General features: G+C 34.2%; 1 protein-coding gene across 1 annotated transcript in view; it reads left to right on the forward strand.

Annotated features, from left to right (window-relative positions):
* The first annotated feature begins 4,321 nt into the window (after positions 1 to 4,321).
* Positions 4,322 to 27,321, forward strand: part of LOC138698160 (alpha-tocopherol transfer protein-like) — an 87,452-nt gene continuing 64,452 nt past the window's right edge. The window contains exons 1-2 of the mRNA XM_069823910.1: positions 4,322 to 4,552; positions 13,076 to 13,232. Of these exons, the coding sequence (XP_069680011.1) occupies positions 4,438 to 4,552; positions 13,076 to 13,232 (272 nt within the window). The 5' untranslated portion in view covers positions 4,322 to 4,437. The remainder of the gene's footprint in view (positions 4,553 to 13,075; positions 13,233 to 27,321) is intronic.

Here is a 27,321-nt window from a genome sequence, read left to right on the forward strand (position 1 = left end):
GCATTCTCCAATCTTTCCTATTTTCTGCCTTCCTCTTAGTCTCCGCATATGATCCACATATCCTAATGTCGTCTATTATTCTTCTCAACCAGAGACCCAACCAATTTCTTTTTCTCTTTCTAATCAGTTTCAGCGTCATTCTTTCTTCACCCACATTTTCCAACACAACTTCATTTCTTATTCTGTCTGTCCAGTTCACAAGCCCCGTTCTTCTCCACATCCACATTTCAAATGCTTCTATTCGTGTATCTTCATTTCATCGTAATGTCCATGTTTCTTCCCCATACAATGCCACACTCCACACAAAGTACTTCACTGGTCTCTTCCTTACTTCTTTTTCCAGAGGTCCGCAGAAGATGCTCCTTTTTCTATTAAAAGCTTTCTTTGCTCATGTTTGCAGTTTTTTTGGGAAGGATAAATGCGGTAACTTACCGTTGCTTTCCGCACACCACTGTCTCTTTTATATATTATTACATCCCAGGGAGCCCAAGCGTGGAGATGAGGAGAGTGCATTTGACTAATTGGGCCCTCCGGACTTCACCGAAATTCACCGCAAGGGTTAAATATTAGTTCTATCAGGATGTTTGACCTGATCAGAGACTGGGAAATCCAATTAGCCTTTGCCCCCCGCATCCTGGACTAGCTTCTACAAGTCATCAGAAAGTCTTGGAGGGGGATTGAGCCAATTTTTCCGCAAATATTTCCACACTTGTGCCCTCGTAGCTCAGCGGAAAAACGTCGAAATTTAGATGTTTACGTCTCAGGTTCAATTCCTCGTCACTACTTTCATTTTATTGTGGTTCAAGATAGTATAATGGAATGATATAAAAAGAAAAACTAATACCAGTATTATGCAACTGTATTGTTCCAAACCTAATATTAAATTTATGTTATTTATATCGCTAAAGAACGATAACTGAATATAAATTATAACTTGAATATTATTTTGTCGCTAAACAACGATAACAATATAAATAAGTTGAATATTAATTATACAGTATCACTAAAGAACGATAACAGAATATAAATGATAAATATCGGTTTGTTTAATTAATATAAGACATTATTATATAACATATTTAATTATTTAAATAAAATAACCTATTTTACAGAGAAAAATGCTTATTTGTATTATAATAATTACTTACATAAAATACAGATTATTTATATCGCGAAAGAACAATAACAGAATATAAATAACTTGAATATTATTATAATGCTAAAGGACGAAAACAGAATATAAATGATAACTTGAATATTATTTATATCGCTAAAGAAAGGTAACAGAAAATAAAAAACGTGAATATTATTCACATCGTTAAAGAACGATAGCAGAATACAAATGATGACTTGAATATTGTTTATATCTCTAAAGAACGATAACAGAATACAAAGAATTATAACTTGAATATTATTTATATCACTAAAAGAACGATAACAAAATATAAGTAACTTGATATCGATAAAGAACGATAACAGAATATAAATGACAATTTGAATATTGTTTATATCGCTAAAGAACGATTAAAAAATAAAATGAAAGCTTGAGGAATGCCCTAACCCACAACCTTCTAAACATTAAGCAAGCATTCTACCACTGGTCTACGAGACGCACATATGGAATATTTCTATAGTTCCGGAACTGCTTGTACAAGCACATGCATCGTGTAACATCGCCGTGACCCGAAGTGGACTTAGAGTGCGGCCACTTTTTTTTTTTTTTTGACAACTGTACAGCGACACTGGAATAATTGAAGTTTCATCTACTAAGGATATAATTGTTATTCTTCCTGGAAGGAATTTTGGTCTATTTTAATGATCCCATCAAACTTGCACTAATCTCGGGACTCGTTTCATTATTGGAGGTAATTATGGAACCCATTTATTTAAAATATGTTTACTCTCTCAAAGCTGTATATATGTGTACAGATATTTTTTATGGCAAAGGAGTCCTTAAGCTTCTTGCAGATATGTAGTTTGTTTATAATTGATTATTACAAGACTCCTACTTTTTCATGCTCCATTCAATAATATGACGTTTTTTTACAAATTGCTATAAGCGTTTTACTCATTATAACTCATCAGCAAATGTTAAAATTACATATATTTGCAGAAAACTGTTTCATCTACGAGTATATGGTGATGACAATTTAGTGCCTGGAATATATAAAGCATAGCTAACATATAAGGAAATAAATAATCCTAACTTGTTCTTGAAAAAAAAATCCATTACTTATTGTGTAATGTCATGAAATAAGAGTTGCAAATCATATTTATTTTGAATATTACTCAAGTTGCTATCTCTAAGCAATAACTATACATATTTCGATGACAGATTACTGATACTGCAATATCAGTGCGAAAGTTTGTAATACCGGCAATTGTGTAATCTGAAGATAGTAATTTATAAAGTTTAGTTGCTTTTTCCTATTACGTACTATTTGTAATTTAGATCTCCCCTTCGGGCTACTCTTACATTGTATCTATGACTTCAAAATTGACTTTAGATTATATAATCTCTAATGTCATTATCTGAATAACGTCATCTACTACGAGACAGTGGTTATCTCCTAGTAGTGTAAATGTAAATATAAGTTATCTTAAGTCACTTCGATCATTTACGTAACTTCATGTTTTATAGAAATCTGAAACATCATTTAAAATAATTAAAAATAACTAATTGAAAGAAAAAATAAAAATTTTACATCCATCACTATCATCAATAGTAAAGTTATATGCTTACAGGTCTCCTTTCTTCCTTGTATTTTATAAATCAGACCTCATATGCCTAAGTTTGCCGTTATTTATTACGGCAGTTTAAGCAATTTTTTAAAATTGTATTTAAAATAGGATATCAATTTGAGGCATTATTTTACATTAAAATGTAAGTATGGCTTTACTATTTCACTTGGTTTATAATTTCGGTAGCCTACAAATAAATATCCTCTACTGATTCTCTACTTACATATTGTTCTATCAGGTAAAAATTAATAGGCAATTTTCAGGTAAGTGTAATACAAACTTTGAGAAAGAAGGAATGATATAAGGTGTCAAATGGTACAAGTATACGTTAAGGAAATGGGACTTTCAAGGACAAGTAGCGTTCTACTGAAGCGAAACTAGGTGTGGGTTCTCAAAAGGAACACAAATATGTTCGTTTTCTCTTTCAATAATAATGACCTCTATGAATGGGCTTCTTCGGTCAATGGAAAATAAATGAAGTCAGCATTACACACAAATACACTATCCATTACTGCAATTATATAAAGAGTTCAGCAAAAAATATAAGGAAAAAAGAATCCGGTAGGAATCATGGGGAACAAAATGACAACATGTGCATGATGAAAACCGTCGACAGCCTTTGATAATTAACAAGTCGGCCCTAAACTATGGAATGTGTACCTGCGTAAACAAGTAGCTAAGTAACACGCGAAGAAACTGTGTGGTGTTGTCGTATCGTTTCAAGGATAGAGGAAAGAAGACTTAATGTGAAAAGTTCCATTGAATTACCGCAAGTAAGCTAATGAAAGCTGGAAGCCTGGGAACTCAAGTAAGAATGTAACACTTCGTTTATTTTAGCATGTTTATTACATTTTTTTTTACATTTATGACGTAAATGGTGCATTTTATGCGTATTTCACGCGTCGCGTCGTCTAGAAATTAATTTTTACTCGTAACTTCCCAAACCTGTGGGAGGTACATCTAAAGTTATATAGCTTCGTAAAGGAGAGTCGTCGGTTAAGGTTTCTACATGTTGGCGAGATTTGTTCCGTTTCACATCTGCTAACACATCTCAAAGCTTCTAATAAACTCTCCCAAAGAGTCTGCATGTTCGACTCACATACTTGTGAATTAATTATTTCGTAAATATTAAATCGATAATTATCAAATTAGTTCAGTGATCCAGGAAAACAAAACTCCAAACAAAGACAAGAGAGTGGACAGAAGAACGAATGGTACAAACACATGGCATACCAAAAAAAAAATATCGGTAGGGTGATTGTCGTGTGAAATATTCCTATCTATTTTTTTAAGTATCGTAATATATTCTTCTTATTTTGTGTAATGGAAAAGTAATGATTAACAGCCAGCTACGTCCCTCGCTAATACTGGGAATATGCCTTATCGTTCTATATCTTCACTCTTGTCGCACTTAACCAATTTATCTCTTAAGTAATGGCAGAGTGATGTATTAGTAATATCTCTCCTGTCCTCAATTACCAAACACTGCACGAAGGCAATTTAAAATACAAAATCTTATCTCAAGTTTTTTCTGATAATTATAGTTTATCGGATCTTATCATCTTAATTTATTGGGTTCTTATATACGAGCCAGAACCAGCCAGAAGAAATACATATCGAGAAAGTGTGATTATTCCGTTCTTACAGAACATTAGTGTGTTATACTCAGATCAGTAGCAAGCATATGCTAGAAATATGGCAACACACTATTTCAAACCCGGATCATTTCAAGCTCCCAAAGGCCGTGAGGCAGATGTGAAACATTTACGAGACTGGCTGAAAGGTCAGCCACATTTACCAGCAGTATCAGGTAACTCTCTTTTAAATTATATAAGAACTCGAAATAGTTACCTACTAAAGATTGCAACACACGTAGCCTGTTTATGTCCGCATTCATTCGTATCCTACACAGTGAACAGTCCTTCCCTGATTATAAACATTTATGACCGAAAAAGTACGCTAGATACGGACATGCGGTTTCCAGCAAATGATACCTCAACTCACAAAGTTTTCAAACACATACTTCAACATGTGCTCCGATTTTTGTCCGGAGAACGCTTAATCGATACCCGATTTCACACCATGTTTTCGCCAATCTTGCTTTTCCGACCCACCAAATCCGAACATTGTGTCTGTTGACTTTTCCGGAGGTATGGAAGATTGACCCATCAGAAAAGCAAACTTGTTTAAGGTAGTTATTGTGTTGTTCAGTTTGTTCCAGAATGTCCGCAGGAAGGGCAGCACTTCGGGGACTGTCGTCTGGCAACAAAATTTGCATGATTTGCACTTTGTACACGTGGAACTCCAACCGTTTTAGCAAAATTTTAATCATAGTATTCTGGGGTATGCAAAGTTCATTTGAGACACCACGCGTTGATTTTTTATGTCAGTGTTCAGAAGCCGTGCGTACAGCATCAACAGTCTCATCTCCTCATCTCTCACTCCAGGTCTACCATTTCTCTGGTTTCTAATACTTCCAATCTTTCTAAACTTTATATATTACACTTTGCTGATCTTAATAAACGATGAATTTCGTTCATACTCCCTCTGGAAGTATCACTGAACTGTAATGAGCAGGGAACGGATTTATATGGACTAAAAATATATGAAATATGTAAATATATATGTAGTTATTTTTACCAAAATATGGAATTAAATATGGATTTTTACCAAAATATGGAATTAAATATGGACTTAAAATTATAAAAAAATGACTATGTACGTTAAATATTGGTACATTTTAATCAAACTAAACAAAAAATATAATGGACGTACCTTATCTTCCAATGTAGTTTCAACAAAACACAATTTTTATTGTCTGTTACCATAACAATAGGTTACAAACATTTCTTTCAAGTGCTGAAAAGTGAATCTTCTTCTATTGTCTCTGAGGATAGATTTATACTGACTAAAAGAGCGTTCGACGTCACAAGAAGTAACTGGTACATAATTCAATTTCACAATGTCTGCTGGGGATAAGTCCAAGTTAATCTTCACTGTTGATTCACCACTCATCACAGCAACAACCTTTTGTAGTTCTTCATATCCAGGGTTTTTTGAAAGTACAGTGTCCACCTTAGCTCTTACTGCATCTGCAACTTTACCTCTACCACGATTCAGTTGTTCCACAGTACTATTTATAATTTCAAAACTTTCAGATAGTGAAAGGTGCCTATTTTGGAGACTTTTGAGCGTTTTTATGATGCATGAAAATGTATGCTGAATGTGAGCTAAGTCATTCTTCACACTTATGTCACAGGTAACTGTTTTCGCAGTATCAATTGAGACTGCATCTTCAGAGTCCAATGCAAGGAGAACATTGTTAATAGAGTCTATATGTTCGGCATAATATTCAACTGCTTCTAGCCATGTACCCCATCTAGTTAAAATTGGCTTTGGTGGCAATGGAATTTCAGGGTACATTTCTTTCAACACGTTAACTCTACTGGGAGCTTTGAGAAATACTTTTTTCACTGATGAAATCAACAAATCTACTTTAGGGAAATTGTCTCTGACCACTTCTGCCACACGATGAAATGCATGCGCCACACAAGTAAAATGAGTCAATTTAGGATATACAACAGATAATGCTTGTCCAGCTTTGACCATATAAGGGGCAGCATCGCTAATAAAGAATAACACATTATCGTACATAATACCCTTTGGCCACAGGATACCCATAGCTTCGTTGAACAGTTTAACTATAGTTTTGTTATTGCACTTTTCTAGAACATCACAATGTAAAAGAATTCGTTCAGAATATTGTTCACTTAACAAACCGATAACTACATTACCAACAAGTCTACCTTCTTTGTCGGGAGTCTCATCAATGGAAACCCAAATTGAACTATCTTTAATTTCATCTCTTATCTTCTGTATTGTCTCATCGTAGATGGATGGAGCATACGTCTTCCTAAGTGTTGACTCATCCGGGATTGTATGTTGAGTATATTTTTCAAGGAATTCCCTGAAGACCTTATTCTTTAGTTTGTAGAGAGGAATATCAGCAGAGATGAGAGAACGGCACAGGTCGATGTTAAACTCAGATCTTACATTCGATGTTGTTGGTTGTGTTAAAAACAATTGTCTCTGCTTGGAATTTAGTTGTTTGTTGGCCTGATGTTTACTAGTTGTAATGTGTTGTTGCACCAGGAACTTTTGTGTAGATGATACTGCACACTGACACAAATTACAAAATAATATTTTATTGTCAGTTGATAAACCATCTTCTTTAAATTCTGAAATGTAACTTGTTAGTTTTGATTTTAAATTGACTGAATGACGTACTTTTGGCATATTTACCGTCTTTATAGTATGATTTACAAAACTGAACCTATGTGTACTCTGACTGGCATTTAACTGTTGAGCTGCACAACTGAAGTCTGTTAAAAATTTTAAATTAAATTAATACAGTTTTGTAACTTACTTTCCCATTGTTGATAGGACTGCTAATTTTCAAATAACTCTGATGTTAAAGGGATTACTGAACATGTGTTTAAATCTCTATTGTTGAAATGTATTTTTAAAAGTTAATGGAATTTTGTTTTGTTTTATTGTTAAACCTAATATAATATGGACTGTTTTATATGAAATATGGAAAATATATGGAAATTAACGAAAATATGTACTAAACTCTAAAATATGGAAAAATATGGAAAATAAAAGTAGGATTTTTCAACCCTACACATTGTGAAACATAAAGATAATGCAAAATATAAATTATATTAGCTTTATAAGTAAATATGTATTTACATATAAATCCTTTCCCTGGTAATGAGCTACCCCATTTCATAGTACCATAAAACGTTTACCTGCATAGACGCCATCTTGATACTAAACCGTACAGTACTGTAGTGCTACGTATAAAGAAAGAGAACTCTATGAATCGGACAATGTAATGATGCAAGTTTCATTTTTCTATCCGAAATAGTTATTAAGTTACATTTGTTCATAATCAGGGAACGGCAGTTTGCCCTGTGGACAGATGCAGATTTCATTAACATTTCAAGTCTTCTGATTTTCGATCTCTGCTACTCTCTACCTGTCCATAGATATTAGAGTACATCTCTTATCTTCATATTTTTTCTAGTTTCTTCTTAGGTGTTGTAGGAAACTTCAAGTTCTCTGTAAGGTTCCAAATCATACCCAGCTATCCAGTTCCAATACCTCATACAATAACAAAAGAGACGTCCATGATTTATCTAATTTTTTCCTTTTCAGCATTCTTATCTTTCCGTTGCTCGTCTCTATAAATCCATCTCATACCTAACACTTTCCGAACTTAGTTTTAAAAACAAATAGAACGCTCGGTAAGGTAATAAATTGTGTTATGAAATGTGAAAATCTGAAACCATCTCTACAATAATTTAAAGGTAGCTTTATAGTTTCTACTTTTACTGAGGGCTTTTGAAAGGAAATTGAGTCTAGAAACCACACTTAACATATTATACCGTATTCTTAGAGATGTCTTTGATATGAGTGGAGTTATTGCCATTGTCAGCTGTATAAATAGCGCAAAACTTCTTGGCAATTAGAATTTTCACAATTAGTTTAAATATAAATCTAAGAAAGAGCTGTACACACTGTTTTAGAGTAAGGCCGTTCGAATGTTGAATCTGGCCTTATTGCTTGATGTGTAGATAATCACGCGATAAATGAACGCGCAGGACTTGCTCAATCCACTTGTTACATGCGAAGTAAGTTAGAATGAATTGTTTTCTTTACAGGGTTTATGAGTTATTATATATATATATATATATATATATTACAATTAATATAACCTAAAATATGTTAAATAAATTTATTATAGCTATATTAAATTCATCTTATTCTCTACTTCCACTCTACAAATTTCACCTCGTAATCACCACCGTCAATGTCTACATCTGTGCCACTATCATCACTATTACTGTCATCGATTTCAGGATCCTGAATTACAACTTATTTAATATTTTCTTCAACAATACCTGCAGTTATGTTAATAATATTTGTATTCTCTTTCAATCAGTTTCTCAAACAGGTTAGCCCACTCTTATACTCAAGTTGCTGAGGAACGGTGTCTACACAAACTTTCTATGTCATGCATTTTAAATGTATTATTTACTGCCATAATTATTTCATAAAATTTCCCAATTCATTTCAATTGATTCCTAGACCGAATGAGAGGGTGGTAATCCAGCATAGTGTTATGCGCATTTAATATTTCATCTATTACATAAGATGTCGTCCTGGATTTGTGTTCTTTCAAAAGGTCGCTCAGCTCAACTTTCAACACTTTGTCTTCAATAACAATTTGTTTGTCCGGGAGTCATTGTTTTATTTCAGTCGTAATACTCTTAAAAGTTAACTTTATCTATTTTTTCAGATTACGATAACAAGCATTATCAACAACTAAGACCGAATTTAGTTTCATATTCTGAATACATTGATACCTAAGGCACAACACATAAGTTTTACCGTCAACAACAATGTGACAGTTACGAGTTTACATCTAGACCTATATTATTTCGAACATGGCCAGGCTCTTGGATAGAAGTCACTATTACAAACATATTATGTATTATTATAAGACGCTAGTGTTGTCATTAGTTGGACATTATTTATTAGTAGTCGAGTATGGGGTTTTCACTCTTTGCATTCCAAACCACAATCATAGTAAGAAAAGTGAATACCTACAAGAAGAATTTGAAGGATGTTATCAGAAGAACGGTATCCTGAACTTCGTAATTATCCTCTCAGGATGTTGTGTTCATTTGTCAGTACTTATGTGCGTGATACTGTTTTTTGACAGTGACATTAATTAAATAGAAAACGAGAAGTAATGTTGACAATTCCATTCTAGAGTTATGCATACCTCTTTCTGTAATAAGACTGAAAATTGACTCCGAATAGTTTGTTTCAGAAAAACGGCGTCAACCATCGCAGTAAGTCATAGGGTCATTGAAGTTATTTTTGACATAGTAGTGCATTCGAAATATTATTATTTCTTCAGTATAAGTTCATAGACCTAATAGTTTGGACAAATCCTGGTCACATAGGCTATTTTGTGAACAAAAATTATATTAAGCTAGAAAAATAAGTTTTGTACGGAAAACTGCATACTCCTATTGGTTTTTTTTTGTCTCAAAGAGAGCTATTAAGAAATTATAACACCGTGTAGTCAGCCTTAGAAAATCTGAAAATGTTAAAATATATGAAGAAGTACCATGTATCTCACACGAGAGTTCCAATAAACGTACTGATATCATTGCAATCGATAGAAAGAACATTGGCTTGGTAATGGCACTAGCAGTACAACTCGCGCTGAAGATCTGAAAGACTGGATGACGTCACTTTGAAGGAGGAGAGAACTGAGTAAAAAAAAAGACAAAATGTGCGCTCTAATCATCCAATTGAAAACATTAATCGTCTTATCTTAGGCCCCTAGTTCGAATCCTCAGCTCTGCTATCCCATCCATTTCATCGTCATGAAATCACCATAACCTTCATTATCACTAGGTTTATGATAATGGGGTCTATGACCTCATCAGAAAATAACTCGGTTTCCATATAATAATTTTCAATCTCTTTTTAACATTTTCACAGAGAGGGCGCCAATTCGATTCATTTGAGTATATTAATCCTCAGATAACAGACGAGCTTTCCAAATTAGTAGGGCATTTGAGGAAAAAATCTTTCCTCACCTCCAGTGTGTATAATTATTAGGCGCTGTTCCTTTGATACCGACGCTAGAAATCCATGTTGAGTCGTCGCTCCAAGGTTGTGCAGAAGGGATACACAATACTTCTTCTCTCAGCTCGGTAATTATGAATTCGCCTCGGGTAGTTCATCCTCTTCTGCCTAATATCGAATACCGGTATCGTATTTTACAATTAATAATGGCCTAACTTCCAAGAAAGTCTCTTTTTTTTGCAGAGTTCTCATATTAATACTGCCCCTATTAAAGCCAATTTCGTCCTTCAGTTTCATTCTTAATGCAGTGACTGTTGGAACGCGTTTCTCCGATATATATATATAAATTATTACACTAGCCTATACTTCGCACTACAATCTCATCAAATACATCTAGTTTCAAGACACTATTTTAATTGTTTTCTTCTCTTATCCGACATTTCAAAAGACGTACCATTGCCATACTCTAGTGTCCTCGTTTCTGTCGTAATTTTTTGAGCACTACCACTCTAGTGGACTGGATAGTCTGAGAGTATGGCTGTTGTATGTAAGTGAAATAAGTGAAGAAATTTTGCTATTGCTCTTCAACTTATGAATCTATCAATTTACAATTTTTACAGCATACATACAATATTTGCAAGTATATTTTGGTTTTTAGATTAACTTTATGTCTCATATAGGATACTTTATTTTATAAAGATTTTTAAACCTGAAAGATATTAATTAAATTTACGTTAAAAGCTTGGGAACATTTTTATCAGAAACTACTTGTGGTAGGAGGCTGAAATTTTGCATACTTCTATTTCATAGCCTATGTTAGTGAAGAAGTATGGCCACTTTCACATAGTTATCAAAATCATTATGGATTTTACAGCCAGTAAAGTATGACAAATATAGGTGAAGTTAGACAAATATGGGTACCATAAGACATTTTATTCTAGGCCTTTATCTTGCACTTGAGTAACGATAACAGCTTGAAAACCTGAAACATTTTGGAGTATATCTATTTTAAAAGATATAACTCATTCAAATGCTAAAATTATTCTTTTATGTCGCATATTTATGCTTTTTACTAGAATCTTGCAAGTGCCCATATTATCTCCACTGTAAGGGTAATATGGGCAGTGTAGAAATTAAATGCAGTTTAAATTTTCAAACATATATGTAATACAAAATATATCCATGTTGCATCTTTCGTACACTACTTTTAACACTTGAATATAAATAATTGATTAAATGGCGATCTTACTCGTGTTAATTACGTAAGCATGTGTGGCTTACACCATCCTCAGAGCCTACTAGATCTCGGCGCTATCTCAACTTCGCTGCCTGTTTTGTGGGTGCGTTCGTGTGATGAAGAGTTGTGTCAAATAGTGTGTGTGTTCTGAAATTGATCTGTGTGTTGAGAATTTGATTAGGGTGTGTTTTAGTGTGTCTGTATATTTCACTTGTTTTAGTGTGTTGAGTTTTTGGTTTTTGGGTTGTATGTGTAGGATTTCCATGTCTGTACTTATGTTATTGTATGTGTGGTTAGCATTAGTTACGTGTTCGGCATATGTAGATGTATTATGTCCTCTGGTTATTGCTTTAATGTGTTCTTTGTATCGAGTTTGGAATGATCTGCCTGTCTGTCCAATGTAGAAAGTGTCGCAACTATTGCATGTGAGTTTGTATACGCCTGTGTGGTTGTATTTATTTGTTTGTGTTGTTTGTGTGTTGAGATATCTTTGTAGTGTGTTTTCTGTTCTGTATGCTATGTGGTATTTCTATTTTCTGAATGAGGATGCGATCTTGTGTGTGTTTTTGTTTTCGTATGTTAGTGTGAGGTATTTCTTGTGTTCTTGTGTTTTGTGTGTTTTTGTGTTTGTTGAGTTTTTGTTTTGTCTTCCTTATGGTGTTGTCTATTATATTTGGGTTGTAACCATTCTCTTGTGCTATGTATTTGATTGTGTTCACTTCTTCATTGTATTGTTGTTGGCTCATGGGTATGTTGAGTAATCTGTGTAGCATTGTCCTGAATGCAGCATGTTTGTGTTGTGTGGGGCGATTAGATGTGTTGTGTGGTGGTTGGTTTTCTGTATGTTTTGAAGGCGAAAACCAACCAATAAATATTTCTGGCAAAGGTGCAGAAACCTTGCTATGGGCCGAAATAATGAGGCTTGTTCGACCGCCATCACTTTCGCGTGAAAAAAGCTAAGAAATCTTATCCATTTCCTAACCTTAATTGACGCAATATACATCAATAATATCATCTAAATATATGTATAGTTAGAGGAACTCGAGTACTACAATATAGTACAAGTATGGACGTCTTACTTGAAATATGTGCTCAGTAATCACTGCAACACTACAAACAGTTCAAAAACTACCGAAATTCTTAAGAGTATACGCAGCGCACAATACAACTTTCTGTCATGACCAGCACAAACAAAGATGAAATCAACCATGTTTCGCCATCCGTGAAACAATGCAGTATTACTATAGCAGACGCCTAGAAGTATTTTCTACAGTAGGCATGTTCTTGAAAGCTTTTGTAAAAATTATCGCGAATATACCTATATCACGAAAATACTTTTCCTTACCCTACCTATAATAGCCTATTTGTTACGAAGTGTGTTGCTTGTGTAATAACAATAGAGTCTGTATTCTTCTCTTACTTTAGATGAACATCTGTACTTGTTCCTGAACTCCTGCGATTACCAATTGACGAAATGCAAAGAAACTATGGAAAATTACTACACTCTACGAACTCATTCACCCGACATATTTTCCAAGAGAGATCCATCTTCACCTGAGACCCAATCCGTTCTGAATATATGGTAAGCAGATACTACATCACAGTTACGAGCATTGCTTAATAACACAGTGCTCAATTCGATGGTATTCAGGAAAACAGGGTTAAGTCATTTTTTTGTGCAAATAGAGTTTTTTCCCCCAGATGAATACATAAATTAAATTCTACATGAGGATGTACAAAAAACAAAATAATTTCATGTGTTTTATTTGTGTAGAAAATTATTTACAATAAGGATTAAAAGTTTAATTCGTATTCATCTCAAAACTCATTTTCATGACTTATCTCCCTTTACCCAAACACCATCGAATTGTTGGAAAATTATGTCATTACGACAGTAAATAATATCTCACTCGCATGTGAATTTATTATAAATTCTAATTAAAACCTGTCATTCAGTCAAAAGTAAAACGTGTCCCCAGTACTTGGAGACCATTACCGGCTTGCGTTCCCTTCTCTCAGACATCAAATGGCGCCGTTCTTCGATAAACTGTTGGCTGATTTTCCGTTCTTAATTTGTCTCAATTTACAATGCAATCTAAAAGTGACGAGTCGCTTCTTAGGTGGTCCCATACCTTGTAAAAATGTTCTCCGTAACACAATGAAGTTCTCGTTTCATAACGTCGGAATTTTCAACAAGAATGTTGGCTTCCATTGTAATCTAGCGTGATAATGATCGAAGCGACCACAATTATCGGTGCACGATTACAAGGTTAATCGTACGTGACTTGATCAATAATAAAATTAAAATGTGTACACTGTTGAGTTCTCTTAAATGAAACAGCCGCAATTTTTATGTTATCTATAATATTCACTTACGGCCGCCCCACAAACATTAGTCAGGGCCCACCTCCCTTCCTAATATTTCAATAAACATTGAAATTCTGTAATTTAAATACAACACCTATTTAAAACAAGAAGCTAAGGAAATTTTATTACAATGTATGGTAGCCTTGTTTATTACTAAAATTGAAGTATTACTTGGACAAGAAAAAAAAAAAAAAAACCTCAGTATGTAAACTCGTGTAATAATCAGCCTTAAAATCAGTAAAGAAATAAGATGTAATTTTAAAAATAGCAATAAATGCAGGCATATTTTAGTAAAAATAAAGTTGGAAATACTTGTAAGAAAAATAAGTCAGTGTAATGTAGCCTTAATTGTTGCTCAGTAGTATCCTAACTGAAATATTAAATTTATAGAAGCTCTTTTTTTTTTTTTTTTCTGAAGGACAGACTCGAAGGCTTAAATCCTAACTTGAAGCTTTACTACTCCTGTGCTGTGAATGAATAAAGCTCTTGAGAAGTACTGTAGGATATTTTGGTCTTAACCCTTGAATAGTAGCCTACTTCTTAAAACCTGTTGAAAAAATAAATTGCTATTTCTATTACGCAAAATTATATATAGATTTATTTTATTTCGTTCTTACATCCCTAATAATAATTTAAGATTAATTAATTTATCATTGGTGGAATCTGTATTAAGTTATGGCATTATTGGTTGGGGCAGTGTTTCTAAATGTGTAAGAAAGCCGCTAGATTTACTACAAAAGAGAATAATCAAAATTTGTCTGAGAAAGTCTTTTATTATCTTACTAAATTTCTTTATTTAAATTTTAACGTTTTCAAATTGGAGCAGATATATAAATATAGTCTACATTATTAACTTTCTTTCATAAGAACAAGAAAAATTTCATCTCATATTGGCATAATTATAATACGAGAAGAAACATATTATTTCATTTTACAGAATCCGAAAATTCATAGGCTGCTTGTATTAAACATGGCTTCAACTATGGCTTAAATCTCTACAACAAATTAATTTCTCAGTACCTTATTTTAACTTACATAAGTATGATTAAATTTAAAATGAAAATTAAAGAAATTATTAAGGGAACTTCACAAAGAGTTAGTATTAATTACTAAATATTAGTCTTATATACTTGTGAATATTGGTAATAAACGTTTTCAATTGTGATTGTTTTTTAACAAATAGGCTCTTGTTTTTGTAATCTGTGCTATTTTATTGCTTACATTAATTGTCTATTTTATCTTCTTCTTCTTCTTCTTCTTCTTTTTCTTTATACTTATATACAGTGCGGTTTTGAACTCCCGACAACGAGCGTTTCCTTATAAGATAGTACCGTAAACACTTTAATTTTCATTTCTGTTTTATTCAAATATTTAACATGTTCATTCTTGTTTAATGTATAGGGTAAACATTGGTAATTTCATGGCAGTGGTTATTTCGTGATACTTTTTCTTTGCTCTTTTGTGAACTAACCAATGGTGTTACGAAATCCAAATTTCCGCCAGAGGATTGCATATGTTGTCCAGTTTCCAGAAACATACAGCTAAGCTCTGTGTGACTATTGTAGTTGCTTCAGTGAGCTTTTATGTTTGGAGAGAGCAAGTTTGCGTCGACTTCTCAGGCATACAAATTTTGTGGATGTTTGTAATTACATTACAGGCTTATTACTAAAGGTAAGCATATGATATTTGGTACAAAGATTTATTGTATCTTCATGAAATTTTAGGAAATGTTTTTGGAATTTTAGATTCAGCTGTAGTGGCCATATAGGCTTAGCTTTACTGATAGAAATTTTAGCTGTTTGGGGTAAAATTTTGTTGAGCATTAAGTGTTACAATTTTTAAAATAGTATGAAATGTATTACAATAGGCATTTTAGAAATCTGAAGACAAGATGTGATAAAAAAAAAAAAAAAGAAAACGGAGACGCAATGGGTTCAGTGTAGCTTCTGCTTGATTTGTTATCATGCTAAGTGTCAAAGATAAGTGCTAGATGACTTACTTGCAAGAATTGTGACAGAAGATGGAACATGGCTCCACCATTTTGGACCGGAGACAGAGGCAGACAATAGAGTGGCATCATGCAAATTCACCAAAGAAATAGAAATTCAAAAGTACACCTTCGGCAAGAAACGTTATGGCTACTGTGTTTTTCGATTCAGAAGGACTCTTGCTTGTGGACATCATGCCACACGGAACCACCATTAATTCTGACGGGTATGTTGCAAATTTCAAGAAACTTCTAGTTCGACCGAGTCGTGTTCGACGACATCGGGAGAAGCAGGATGTTCTGCTATTGCACGACAACGCACAGCCATATGTCAGTCACAAGACCACAGACCAGATCAGAAAATTCGGATAGACAACACTAAAACATCCGCCTTACAGTCCTGAACTGTCACCTTGCGATTACCATCTCTTTGGTAAACTTTGGAAGGATCCCTTCGCGGAACGAGGTTAGAAGATGACTCCCTTGTGCACACTGCTAAGAGTGGCTCAGACGTGTTGGTCCAGCCTTTTACCGTGCTGGTCTACAGGCTCTCGTTCCTAGGTTACGTATGGCAGTTGAAAGGGACGAGGATTATGTGGAAAAGTGGCATTTTGTTCCTTAAGGATGCATCTACGTACATTCTGTGAAAATAGCAAAGCTGTAGGATAAAAATATAATTTTTAAACAAACGTTATGCATTACTTTTGGAGTTACCCTAGTAATATAGGCTATAGTAAAGTCCGTAATAAAAGTGTTCACCCTTTCAGGGCAAAGAAGATCCCTTTTCAATCTCAATTTTTACTTTGATTTCATTCTTATTATGTGTTGATATGTAGGCCTATTTCTATATTTTCTTGCTATGAATATTAGACGGAATTACTATGTTTGAAGTCTTGTAACAATAAACGAGAATTTCATTTTACTTTAATGAATTTTTCCACAATTCTTCTACCTCTCACGAAATTATCAATGCAATATCACGAAATTACCAAGGTTATCACGAAATAACCAACCTTTTAGCTTAAGTTGTAAAAGTGGTTTTTCGCACATATTCAAGAACGTATCCAATCTTTTATGTCTCCAGATTTGTACAGCAAGATATCGTCTTTTAGATGAAAAAATCGGAATAAGGATATATTTACACATTTCCATTTTTAATTGGTTTTCATGAAATTATCACGAAATTACCAATGTTTACCCTATAATAATTTTTTTATGTATCTTTATTTTTATTACATTTAATACCTATATATATATATTTATATATATATATATATATATATATATATATATATATATATATATATTGTTGTAGTTTTCTGATTGTAATAATTGTAATAGATGTATATTTAATTAAAAAATAATAATATGTGATTTAACAGAATAATTCTTCTTTCATGTAAGAAAGGTTTTGTGAATATTTTGTGTCTTAGCCTACTCTTCCTAAACAATATAAAACAAATCGGACCGCCCCCATCCTTGCCCCTGGACCACCCACCCGCACCCCCTATGGGCGACCGAGTTAATATAGTGTTAATACATCTTTCGAAATATGTAAAATTTTGGCCCACCAATTCCATGCGCTCTAATCACATGGCAAAGACCAATTTTCACATTGTGTAAGGGAAAATCTTGCCACTAATTTGTAAAACATACTATATTTGTTTCGTATTTTGAAACAGAGTTTTTATGAAATGATCTCGACTTCTAGACAATGATGCTTCAGAAAAATGTTCGCTTCGCAGTCTACAGTAGAATTCCGTCGAAAGCAGTCACGTGTACGTACACAACACTCCGCTTTGTCAAGTAGAAAGGTCTTTGACCTGAGTTGGAATTTAGGAAGAAGTGAAGTACGGATAGGCAAATGGAAGAGTGGCTACTAATGATATGAGGAGAGAGGATATGAAGTTTAGTACAGGAGTGAAACAGGTAAAGCACCAACAAACAATCTGACCTTTGAAAATTTAAACGGAAAGGTAGAAAGCATCAACGAGAAGATAGAGGAATTGATAACCGAGAGCATTAAATTGAAGAAGAAAATGAGTGATTACGGTCGAATTATGAGAAAAAAGAACTTAATAATTTTTGGCGTTAAAAAACGGGGCGCGAAAAAGAGATGGAAACCTTGGAGATAGTAAACGATATGTGCAGAATGATCTTCAATGTGGAATTGAGGGACGAAGATGTTGACCATTCGTACAGAATCGGAAGAGGGTCCAACATGCCAATTTTCTAGCTTAAAAAATACAAGAATAAGGACAGTTATTCTGAATAAACGAAGAAAGCTTAATAATTCAGGAGTGAGAATAGAAGTAGATATGTCATTTGAAGTAAGAAATAGAAGAAAGCGGCTACTACCTTATATGAAAGCAGCAAGATTGAAAGTACATTTTGCTAAAATGTACGACGATAAGCTGAAAGTTTTTTTTTTTTTTTAATTTTAGTAGGTTTATCAACATCTTAGGTTAGCGTCTGAATGAGATGAAGGTGATAATGTCGGTGAAAAGAGTCCAGGGTCCAGCACCGATAGTTACCTAGCATTTCCTCATATTGGGTTGAGGGAAACCCCGGAAAAACCTCAACCAGGTAACTTGTCTCGACCGAGAATCGAACCCGGGCCACCTGGTTTCGCGACCAGACGCGCTAACCGATACTCCACAGGTGTAGACAAGCTTAAAGTGAATGGTAAATTTTATGATCTGAAGTTTTGCTTAAAGAACAAATGGTACCCTAAATTTGAATTACAGGCACCGAAGAGAAGAACGAATGTGAACAGCGAACAGATTCCAAGGGAGAAAAGGTCAGGTTTGCTGAGGGAATAAATAGTAAGACATCCGACAGTCGAAATAACCATTTAAACCGAGAGAAAGAACAGGAATGGTGGAGAAAATCATCCCAACAGTAAGAACGGTACAGAAGATAGTCGAAAGTCACTGCACGGCAACAGGAGATAGTAACAAGGTTAAGGACTCATTGATGACAAACGAGGAAGTATAAACATGATGATTCGACATGGAGATGGAAGCAACGTGAAGTGGTAGTAATAAGGATGGGAGTGAAAGAAATAATTAAAATACTCTGATGCAGTGTTTTCTGGTGATATTGTTGGGAACTTTAAAGATTTTAGAGTAGAGATGGAGGAAATAATTTAAATACCAATATGTTGATATTGCAAATAGCCTATATTGCAAACCTAATTTCGATAAACGATATATCGCTCATTAAATACAACAACGTCATATCTAAAAAATCAGCATTTTCGAGTTATTCGCGTGGTTCGGTTTCTTTTCTTGTAGTCTTTCAACTGCAAGAACGTCACACCTGAATTTTGATTATTTCGCTGCCAGAGAACAGTAGTGTCATTCTTGTGCCATGGCAGTTCCGTTTCTTTGTTAGTAGCAATACTGTATTATTTCAGTTGTGCGAGTGACGCTGCGCAAGAATGGTGTTGTTCTCAAATTCAAAAGTGTCTTGTGTTATGTGACGGTGCTTAAAAGAAGTAAGTATAATTATTTATACATGAATAACGCATTATTGAGACTTATGACACTGTTCAGCAAATACACTAATCTAACTCTATATTCTGAAATATGACATTATTGATCTGAAGAATCAATTTTCTAAGTGTACTATTTCATCTTATGACGTTATTGTCAATAAACATCCTTGCTTATCTCGACTATCCATGATGTATTAAATGGAATTGTGTCAGTATTGTTGTGAAGGGTAGTTCGAAGATGTAAAAGTACCTTGATTTTTTTGAAGTTATGTCACTGTTGTCAGAAAAGTATTATCATAGTTTTGATTTAAGTTACTTTACTTCACTCAGTCATCACTGATTTTATTTTTTTATATTTTTTTTTATTTATTTTTTTTTGTAGGTTATAATGTTTTCTCGAGGAAAAATATTAGCTTCATTAGTTATGGCAGAAAACGAGCGAAATGTTGATAATATGTCTGATAGTCCGAATCAATCCTTGGCTGAAGAACAGGAATCAATTGTCGTGGAAAATGAACCCACTAAGCAAATGCAGCCGAAGGGATTTGGTTTGTAAATTTTTTAGTATTAAAATTATTATTATTTTTTCAAACTTGAGTTTATTAGGAAATTTTTGTTGGATCCGGGCTTTGGTTATAATAATATTTTAAGATAATATTACCACTAATTGAAACATACCAGCCCATAGTCATATTGAACATTGGGCAGTGGGAATTGAAATCGGGGCGATTGAATAATAGTGGAACCATAATTCAACAATCCTATTTTTTTATTTTTCCTATAGATGATCTGGTTTCTAACATTCCACTTCCTGTGGCTACTGTAAACAATTCTTGTTCACAAATGTCCAGTTCTTCATCCTACACGAGTTCGTCGTCTGATTCTTCGTCATCATCTGACGATACAACTTCTGAAGTATTTGACGATTCTTTGGATGATGTTACTTACGAACCAAAAAGTGACGAAGAAGTAGGGGGTAGTAGTAGTAGCAGTGAGGATAACAGTCGTACTCGGATGCAGGAAAAAACTAATTCTATGTTGTTAGACGGACAGTTAAACAGTTCTTTGGAGTCGAACAATTCAAAATAAAGTACCCAAGATGTCTCCATTATGGTAAGTCACGTGAAAAAAGGAGTAAAACGTAAGAGGAACGTTGACCAATGGAAAAGGAATATTCTGAAAAAAATCCAGAAATAGTGGACAAGCATATGAAACGCATTCAACAAATAAAATTATAAGAGAACAAAGAAAAATTAAACCACCCTGTACACAAAAGTGCAAACTTAAGTGTCCAAACAAGTTTACAGATGAAGAGAGACTTCAGTTATTTTCAAAATATTGGTCTCTAGGGGATATCAACAAGCAAAGGGAATACATTAACAATTCAGTGCAGACTATTGTACCAAGATATCGTTATACCCGTGCTGGGGGCACGAGGAGTCAACGGCAACATAATAATACTTTCTATTTCAGAAAAAAATATTCAGAAAATCAGAGTCTGTAAGCTATTTTTCAAAAATACTCTAGCCCGTATTAATGACCGTCCAATTCGGACTGTTCAAAACAAACGGAATAGGGTAGCTGGCACAGTAATTGAACTGGACCTTAGGGGAAACATGAGAAACATCGAACCCTCGATCCAGGTATACGTGAAGGGATTCGACAGCACATAGAATCGATTCCAAAAATAGAGAGCCATTATACTCGGGCACATACAACAAGACAATTCATTGATGGCAGTAAGTCACTTGCCGACATACACAGGGACTAAAAAGCCATTTGTGAACAGAAAAGGGAGCCACCTGCAAGCTACTCGATATTTCAACGAGTCTTTACCAAAGAGTACAATATTTCGTTTTTTACTCCTAAGAAAGATAAGTGTGTAACTTGTGTTGCCTATGAAAATGAAAATGAGAGTAAAAAGGAACTACTGAAAACGAAATACGATGAACATTTACAGGAAAAGGAAATGTCAATAGCTGAAAAAAGACACGACAAGGAGAATTTCGAAAGTATTTTGGCATTGTATGATCTACAGGCAGTAATGCAATTACAAAAAGGAGACACTTCCGTTTTCTATTACACGTCAAATTTAAATGTGCTTAATTTTACAATATATGGTCTCAAAACCGGTTCCTGTGAATTTTTTTGTCTGGGATGAATCAAATGGTCATCGAGGCGTTAATGAACTGGATACTTGCGTTTATCTGTATTTGAAAAAGAAAGCTACTACAAGCGATACAGATTTTATGTTTTACTCAGACAATTGTGTCGGTCAGCAGAAGAATAAATTCATGTTGGCGCTCTATTTGTATGCCGTGCGGTACCTAGGCATCAAGTCCATCACTCACAATTACCTAGTTAAGGCCATACTCAGAACGAAGGTGACGCAGTCCATTCTTTAATTGAAAGATAGTGATAATAATAGTTATGTCCGGGTTTTAGTTTCTTGTTTATTCCTCGAAGTTTACAAGATTGATTTAAAGAGAATTTAATCATTGATATTATAAATGGAAAATATGTTAAAACAAGGGAAATACTTTAGTTTTTCATTATACACGGTTTTGATTACATTTTCAGTAGCATTTAAATGTTTAATTCAATTCTGTATACTACTGTACATGAGGATCTCACTTTAAGTTATCTACTTATCCTTTCATTTTCTTACTGTACTGGTATTTTTAAGTAGATAACTGCATTATGACGCAAACATATTATTGTTGAACGCAGTTTTCTTCACTGTTAAGAATGGCGTATTTTCCGTTATGACGCAAACTTAATTGTTAAGTGTATTATTTTCACTGACGACAATGTCACATTTTGAGTTATGTCACTGTATGAAGATAATTATTGTAGCAAGAATGTCACAAGTTGTAATGTTGGTAAATAAATAGCTCTAAAAATGTGCACATTTTTTTTTTAAATAATTCTATATTTCTGTATTAAAACAATAAGTTTCTTCAGCCAAATATATTCCTGTCACATTTTAAATGCATTTCTTACTATAGTTATAGAGAAATGAAATCTTTAAACTGCTCTCCTGAAAAATCGTAATTTTTTAGATATGATGTTGTTATATCTAAAGCGATATATTGCAGAAAATATAGCGGTGTATATGGAAACGATTAACGATATATCGCTATTCCGTTAGCAAATTAATAGCAAATACCTTACTATAATAATACCGGACAGCTAGCAGTTTTACGTGCGAACGACGCTGGTGCTGCTACCTACCTGCTGGTGTGGAGATACTCGCGAAACAAGCTGTAATCAACTGCAATGTATATTGTTGCTGGGCTAGTTAATAGTTTTATTAATTAGTGCTGTGTTAAAATGTCAGGGTGCTGTTTATAATTGTGACAATTGTAGCATTAAAAATTGGTCCAAATCGTACTTTCGATTTCCGACAGTTCATAAAACGTGAGTCAACAACATACTTTAGTAGGCCTAAATCCTTCGTCTTTATGATAATAGAAAAATAAAAATTAGTTTTTTTTTAGTCAGACCCAGTGGCGGCTCCTGCATATTTATTAAGAGGAGGAAAGAAGTTAACAGCGCAAAATGACACCTTCTTGAGAGAAACATGCTACAAATTAGCCTACATGCATACATGTAAGTCCAGGTAGTGTTAGGATTGGCCGTCCCTTTTATATAGCAATAATCTGTTTTTGTAAACTGAGGTTCCTAAATTGTCCAAAATATAATATGAAGGGTACAAGGGAATAACGAACAATGCCCATCAAAAATCGAAATTGAGTTAATAGTGCCATCTGATAGTAGAAGGCGAGTACTTTCATGTGGCTGCATTGGTTATATGTAAGAACGAAAATTGTCCTCAGTATTCTGCGTTAAAGTTTCTGTATACTTTGGAAGAATGAACAATGTCACATCCATCCCAAGAAAGAACGAACAATATCCATTTTAAACACAGAAACTAATGCAGACAGCTGTTACAAACTTTATCTTAGAGACATAGCACATTGATGGTTAGTTTATTTTTACATATGCTAATACGATCTGTATTATACAATAATATTATTATTAAATGACTGTATGATGTTTAGCTGTTATTCCATGTGACAATAAATTATATCAATTTTCATTAGAACTACTTGTTTGCATAATACAAACAGCTGTACTGTTCCAGTGTTCAGATGTCTGTGGTAGGGTATTAATTATTTCCTTTACTATACTTTTATGGTACATATTGTAGTGTTTGTGGTTAGTGCAATTTATTTTTATAATGTCTGACGTTAGAGAAAATTAATTATCCGGACCCATTCCATGTTCTGTAAATTCAAGGAAGAGAAAAGTTATAGGACCTCTTACAGATGCATAAAAAAATTCGTGCTATGAGTCATATTATGGGAGAAGAATGTAAATGTTCTCGTTTTCTGTGTTTTCAGAAAATAAGCCAAAGTGAAAGAAGCTATCTTATTAATCATTTCAATGGGTTGGCATCATATGACACTCAAAATGCTCACCTTTCAGGACTAATTTCGGTACTTCCTATGCAAAGAAGAAGATCCAGAAAAACACAAGCCGAAGCTGATTTTCATAATTTTTCTTACAGGTATAAAATGCGAATAAACAAAGATGGGCAAAATACTGATGTCCCCGTTTGCTATAAAGCATTTATTGCTCTACGTGTAATAACAGGCAGACGTTTAGTCACTTTGAAAACTTAATTGGCTACTACTAGAAAAGCCCATGCAGAAACAAGAGTTTAACATGGAAACAGGCCTCACCAAATGAAAGGAGAGATTTCATCTAAAATTTGTCAGCACATTCAATCACTTAGAGGTCAGAAAGTCCACTAATCTCGTCACGATAGCCGAAGGTAGTATCTTCCAGAGGACTTGAATATTTCTAAGCTGCTTAAGTTAAGAAAAATTTCCTGCGAACCCTGTGTCTTATGAGCAATACAGAGGAATTTTTGTCACTAAATACAACATTAGCTGACATTTTACACATTAAATCAGAATTTTCCAATGAAAAAGATGCAAGTAAATTAGGTAATTTTGAAAAGGAGAAACAAAATTTGATTTGGAAGAATGAATTGCACAAGAGAAAAGGACAGATGTTTTATGAAGTAAAACGTGTTACTTACTTACTTACTTACAAATGGCTTTTAAGGAACCCGAAGGTTCATTGCCGCCCTCACATAAGCCCGCCAGCGGTCCCTATCCTGTGCAAGATTAATCCAGTCTCTATCATCATATCCCACCTCCCTCAAATCCATTTTAATATTATCCTCCCATCTACGTCTCGGCCTCCCTAAAGGTCTTTTTCCCTCCGGTCTCCCAACTAACACTCTATATGCATTTCTGGATTCGCCCATACGTGCTACATGCCCTGCCCATCTCAAACGTCTGGATTTAATGTTCCTAATTATGTCAGGTGATGAATACAATGCGTGCAGTTCTGTGTTGTGTAACTTTCTCCATTCTCCTGTAACTTCATCCCGCTTAGCCCCAAATATTTTCCTAAGCACCTTATTCTCAAACACCCTGAACCTATGTTCCTTTCTCAGAGTGAGAGTCCAAGTTTCACAACCATACAGAAGAACCGGTAATATAACTGTTTTATAAATTCTAACTTTCAGATTTTTGGACAGCAGACTGGATGATAAGAGCTTCTCAACCGAATAATAACACGCATTTCCCATATTTATTCTGCGTTTGATTTCCTCCCGAGTGTCATTTATATTTGTTACTGTTGCTCCAAGATATTTGAATTTTTCCACCTCTTCGAAGGATAAATCTCCAATTTTTATATTTCCATTTCGTACAATATTCTGGTCACGAGACATAATCATATACTTTGTCTTTTCGGGATTTACTTCCAAACCGATCGCTCTACTTGCTTCAAGTAAAATTTCCGTGTTTTCCCTAATCGTTTGTGTATTTTCTCCTAACATATTCACGTCATCCGCATAGACAAGAAGCTGATGTAACCCGTTCAATTCCAAACCCTGCCTGTTATCCTGAACTTTCCTAATAGCATATTCAAGCGCGAAGTTAAAAAGTAAAGGTGATAGTGCATCTCCCTGCTTTAGCCCGCAGTGAATTGGAAATGCATCAGATAGAAACTGACCTATACGGACTCTGCTGTATGTTTCACTGAGACACATTTTAATTAATCGGACTAGTTTCTTGGGAATACCAAATTCAATAAGAATATCATATAATACTTCCCTCTTAACCGAGTCATATGCCTTTTTGAAATCTATGAATAAATGAAGTACTGTACCCTTATACTCCCATTTTTTCTCCAGTATCTGTCGAATACAAAAAATCTGATCAATAGTCGATCTATTACGCCGAAAACCGCACTGATGATCCCCAATAATTTCATCTACATACGGAGTTAATCTTCTCAAAAGAATATTGGACAAAATTTTGTACGACGTCATCAAAAGTGATATTCCTCGAAAGTTACCACAGTTAGTTTTGTCCCCCTTTTTAAAAATAGGCACAATTATGGACTCCTTCCATTGTTCTGGTACAATTTCCTTTTCCCAAATAGCAAGTACAAGTTTATAAATTTCACTATATAATGCACTTCCACCCTCTTGTATTAATTCTGCTGGAATTTTATCGATACCTGGAGACTTGTACTTTTTCAGATTTTCTATCGCAATTTCGACTTCTGAAAGTGTGGGTTCGGGTATAAATGGCTCAGCAGTTTGTATTTCAATTTCGTCCCGATCATTTCTATTTGGCCTATGTACATTTAGTAGTTGCGCAAAATAGTTTTTCCATCTGTTTAGGATTGATGGAGAGTCTGCAAGCAAGTCACCATTCTCATCCTTGATCACGTTTACCCTTGGCTGATATCCGTTCTTAAATTCCTTTATACCCTTATATAAATCTCGAATGTTTTTATTCTTACTATTTGTTTCTACCTCATTCAGTTTTTCCTTCAAGTAACCTCTCTTTTTATTCCTAAGTGTACGACTTGCTTCCCGTCTTTCATTGAAATAATTATCTCTCTTCTCCTCAACTGGATCCTGTAAGAATTTCAATTTTGCCTGTTTCCTTCTTTCTACTACCATGCAACAATCTTCATCAAACCACGGTTTCTTTTTCTTAGTTTCATAATAACCTATGCTCTGCTCAGCTGCAATTTTGATACTATCTCTGATATTTTCCCACACGCTATTAACATCTAATTCTTTCTCAACTTCATCGGAACTTTCTAAAGTGGCAAACCTATTCGAAATTTCGACCTGATAATTTTGCTTAGCTTCCTCGTCCTTTAATTTAAAAATATTGAATTTAGTAATATTAACTTGCTGCTCTACTCGCTTGGCTACTGATAATCTTTCTCTTAATTCTCCAATCACCAAATAATGGTCAGAATTACAGTCTGCACCCCTGAAAGTTCGAATATCTACTATACTAGTATGTCTCCGTTTATCTATCAAGATGTGATCTATTTGGTTGTGTGTCAATCCATCTGGAGAAGTCCAAGTATATTTATGTATATCCTTATGGGGGAATGTTGTACTTTTGACAATTAAATTTTTCGATGTGGCAAAGTTGACTAATCTAACTCCATTGTCACTACTAATTGCGTGTAGGCTCTCTTTTCCAATAGTTGGTCTAAAAATATCCTCCCGTCCTACTTTAGCATTGAAATCCCCCAATAAAATTTTCATGTGATATCTAGGGAACTGATCAAAAGTATGTTCCAATTCCTCATAGAAGCTATTCTTTATATGGTCGTCTTTCTCTTCTGTAGGGGCGTGAGCATTTATAACTATGATGTCGCACCATCTACCCTTAAGTACTAAATATGATAACCTGTCACTGA

This window comes from Periplaneta americana, chromosome 4 (assembly GCF_040183065.1).
Source record: "Periplaneta americana isolate PAMFEO1 chromosome 4, P.americana_PAMFEO1_priV1, whole genome shotgun sequence".
Classification (NCBI taxonomy): Eukaryota; Metazoa; Arthropoda; class Insecta; order Blattodea; family Blattidae; genus Periplaneta; species Periplaneta americana.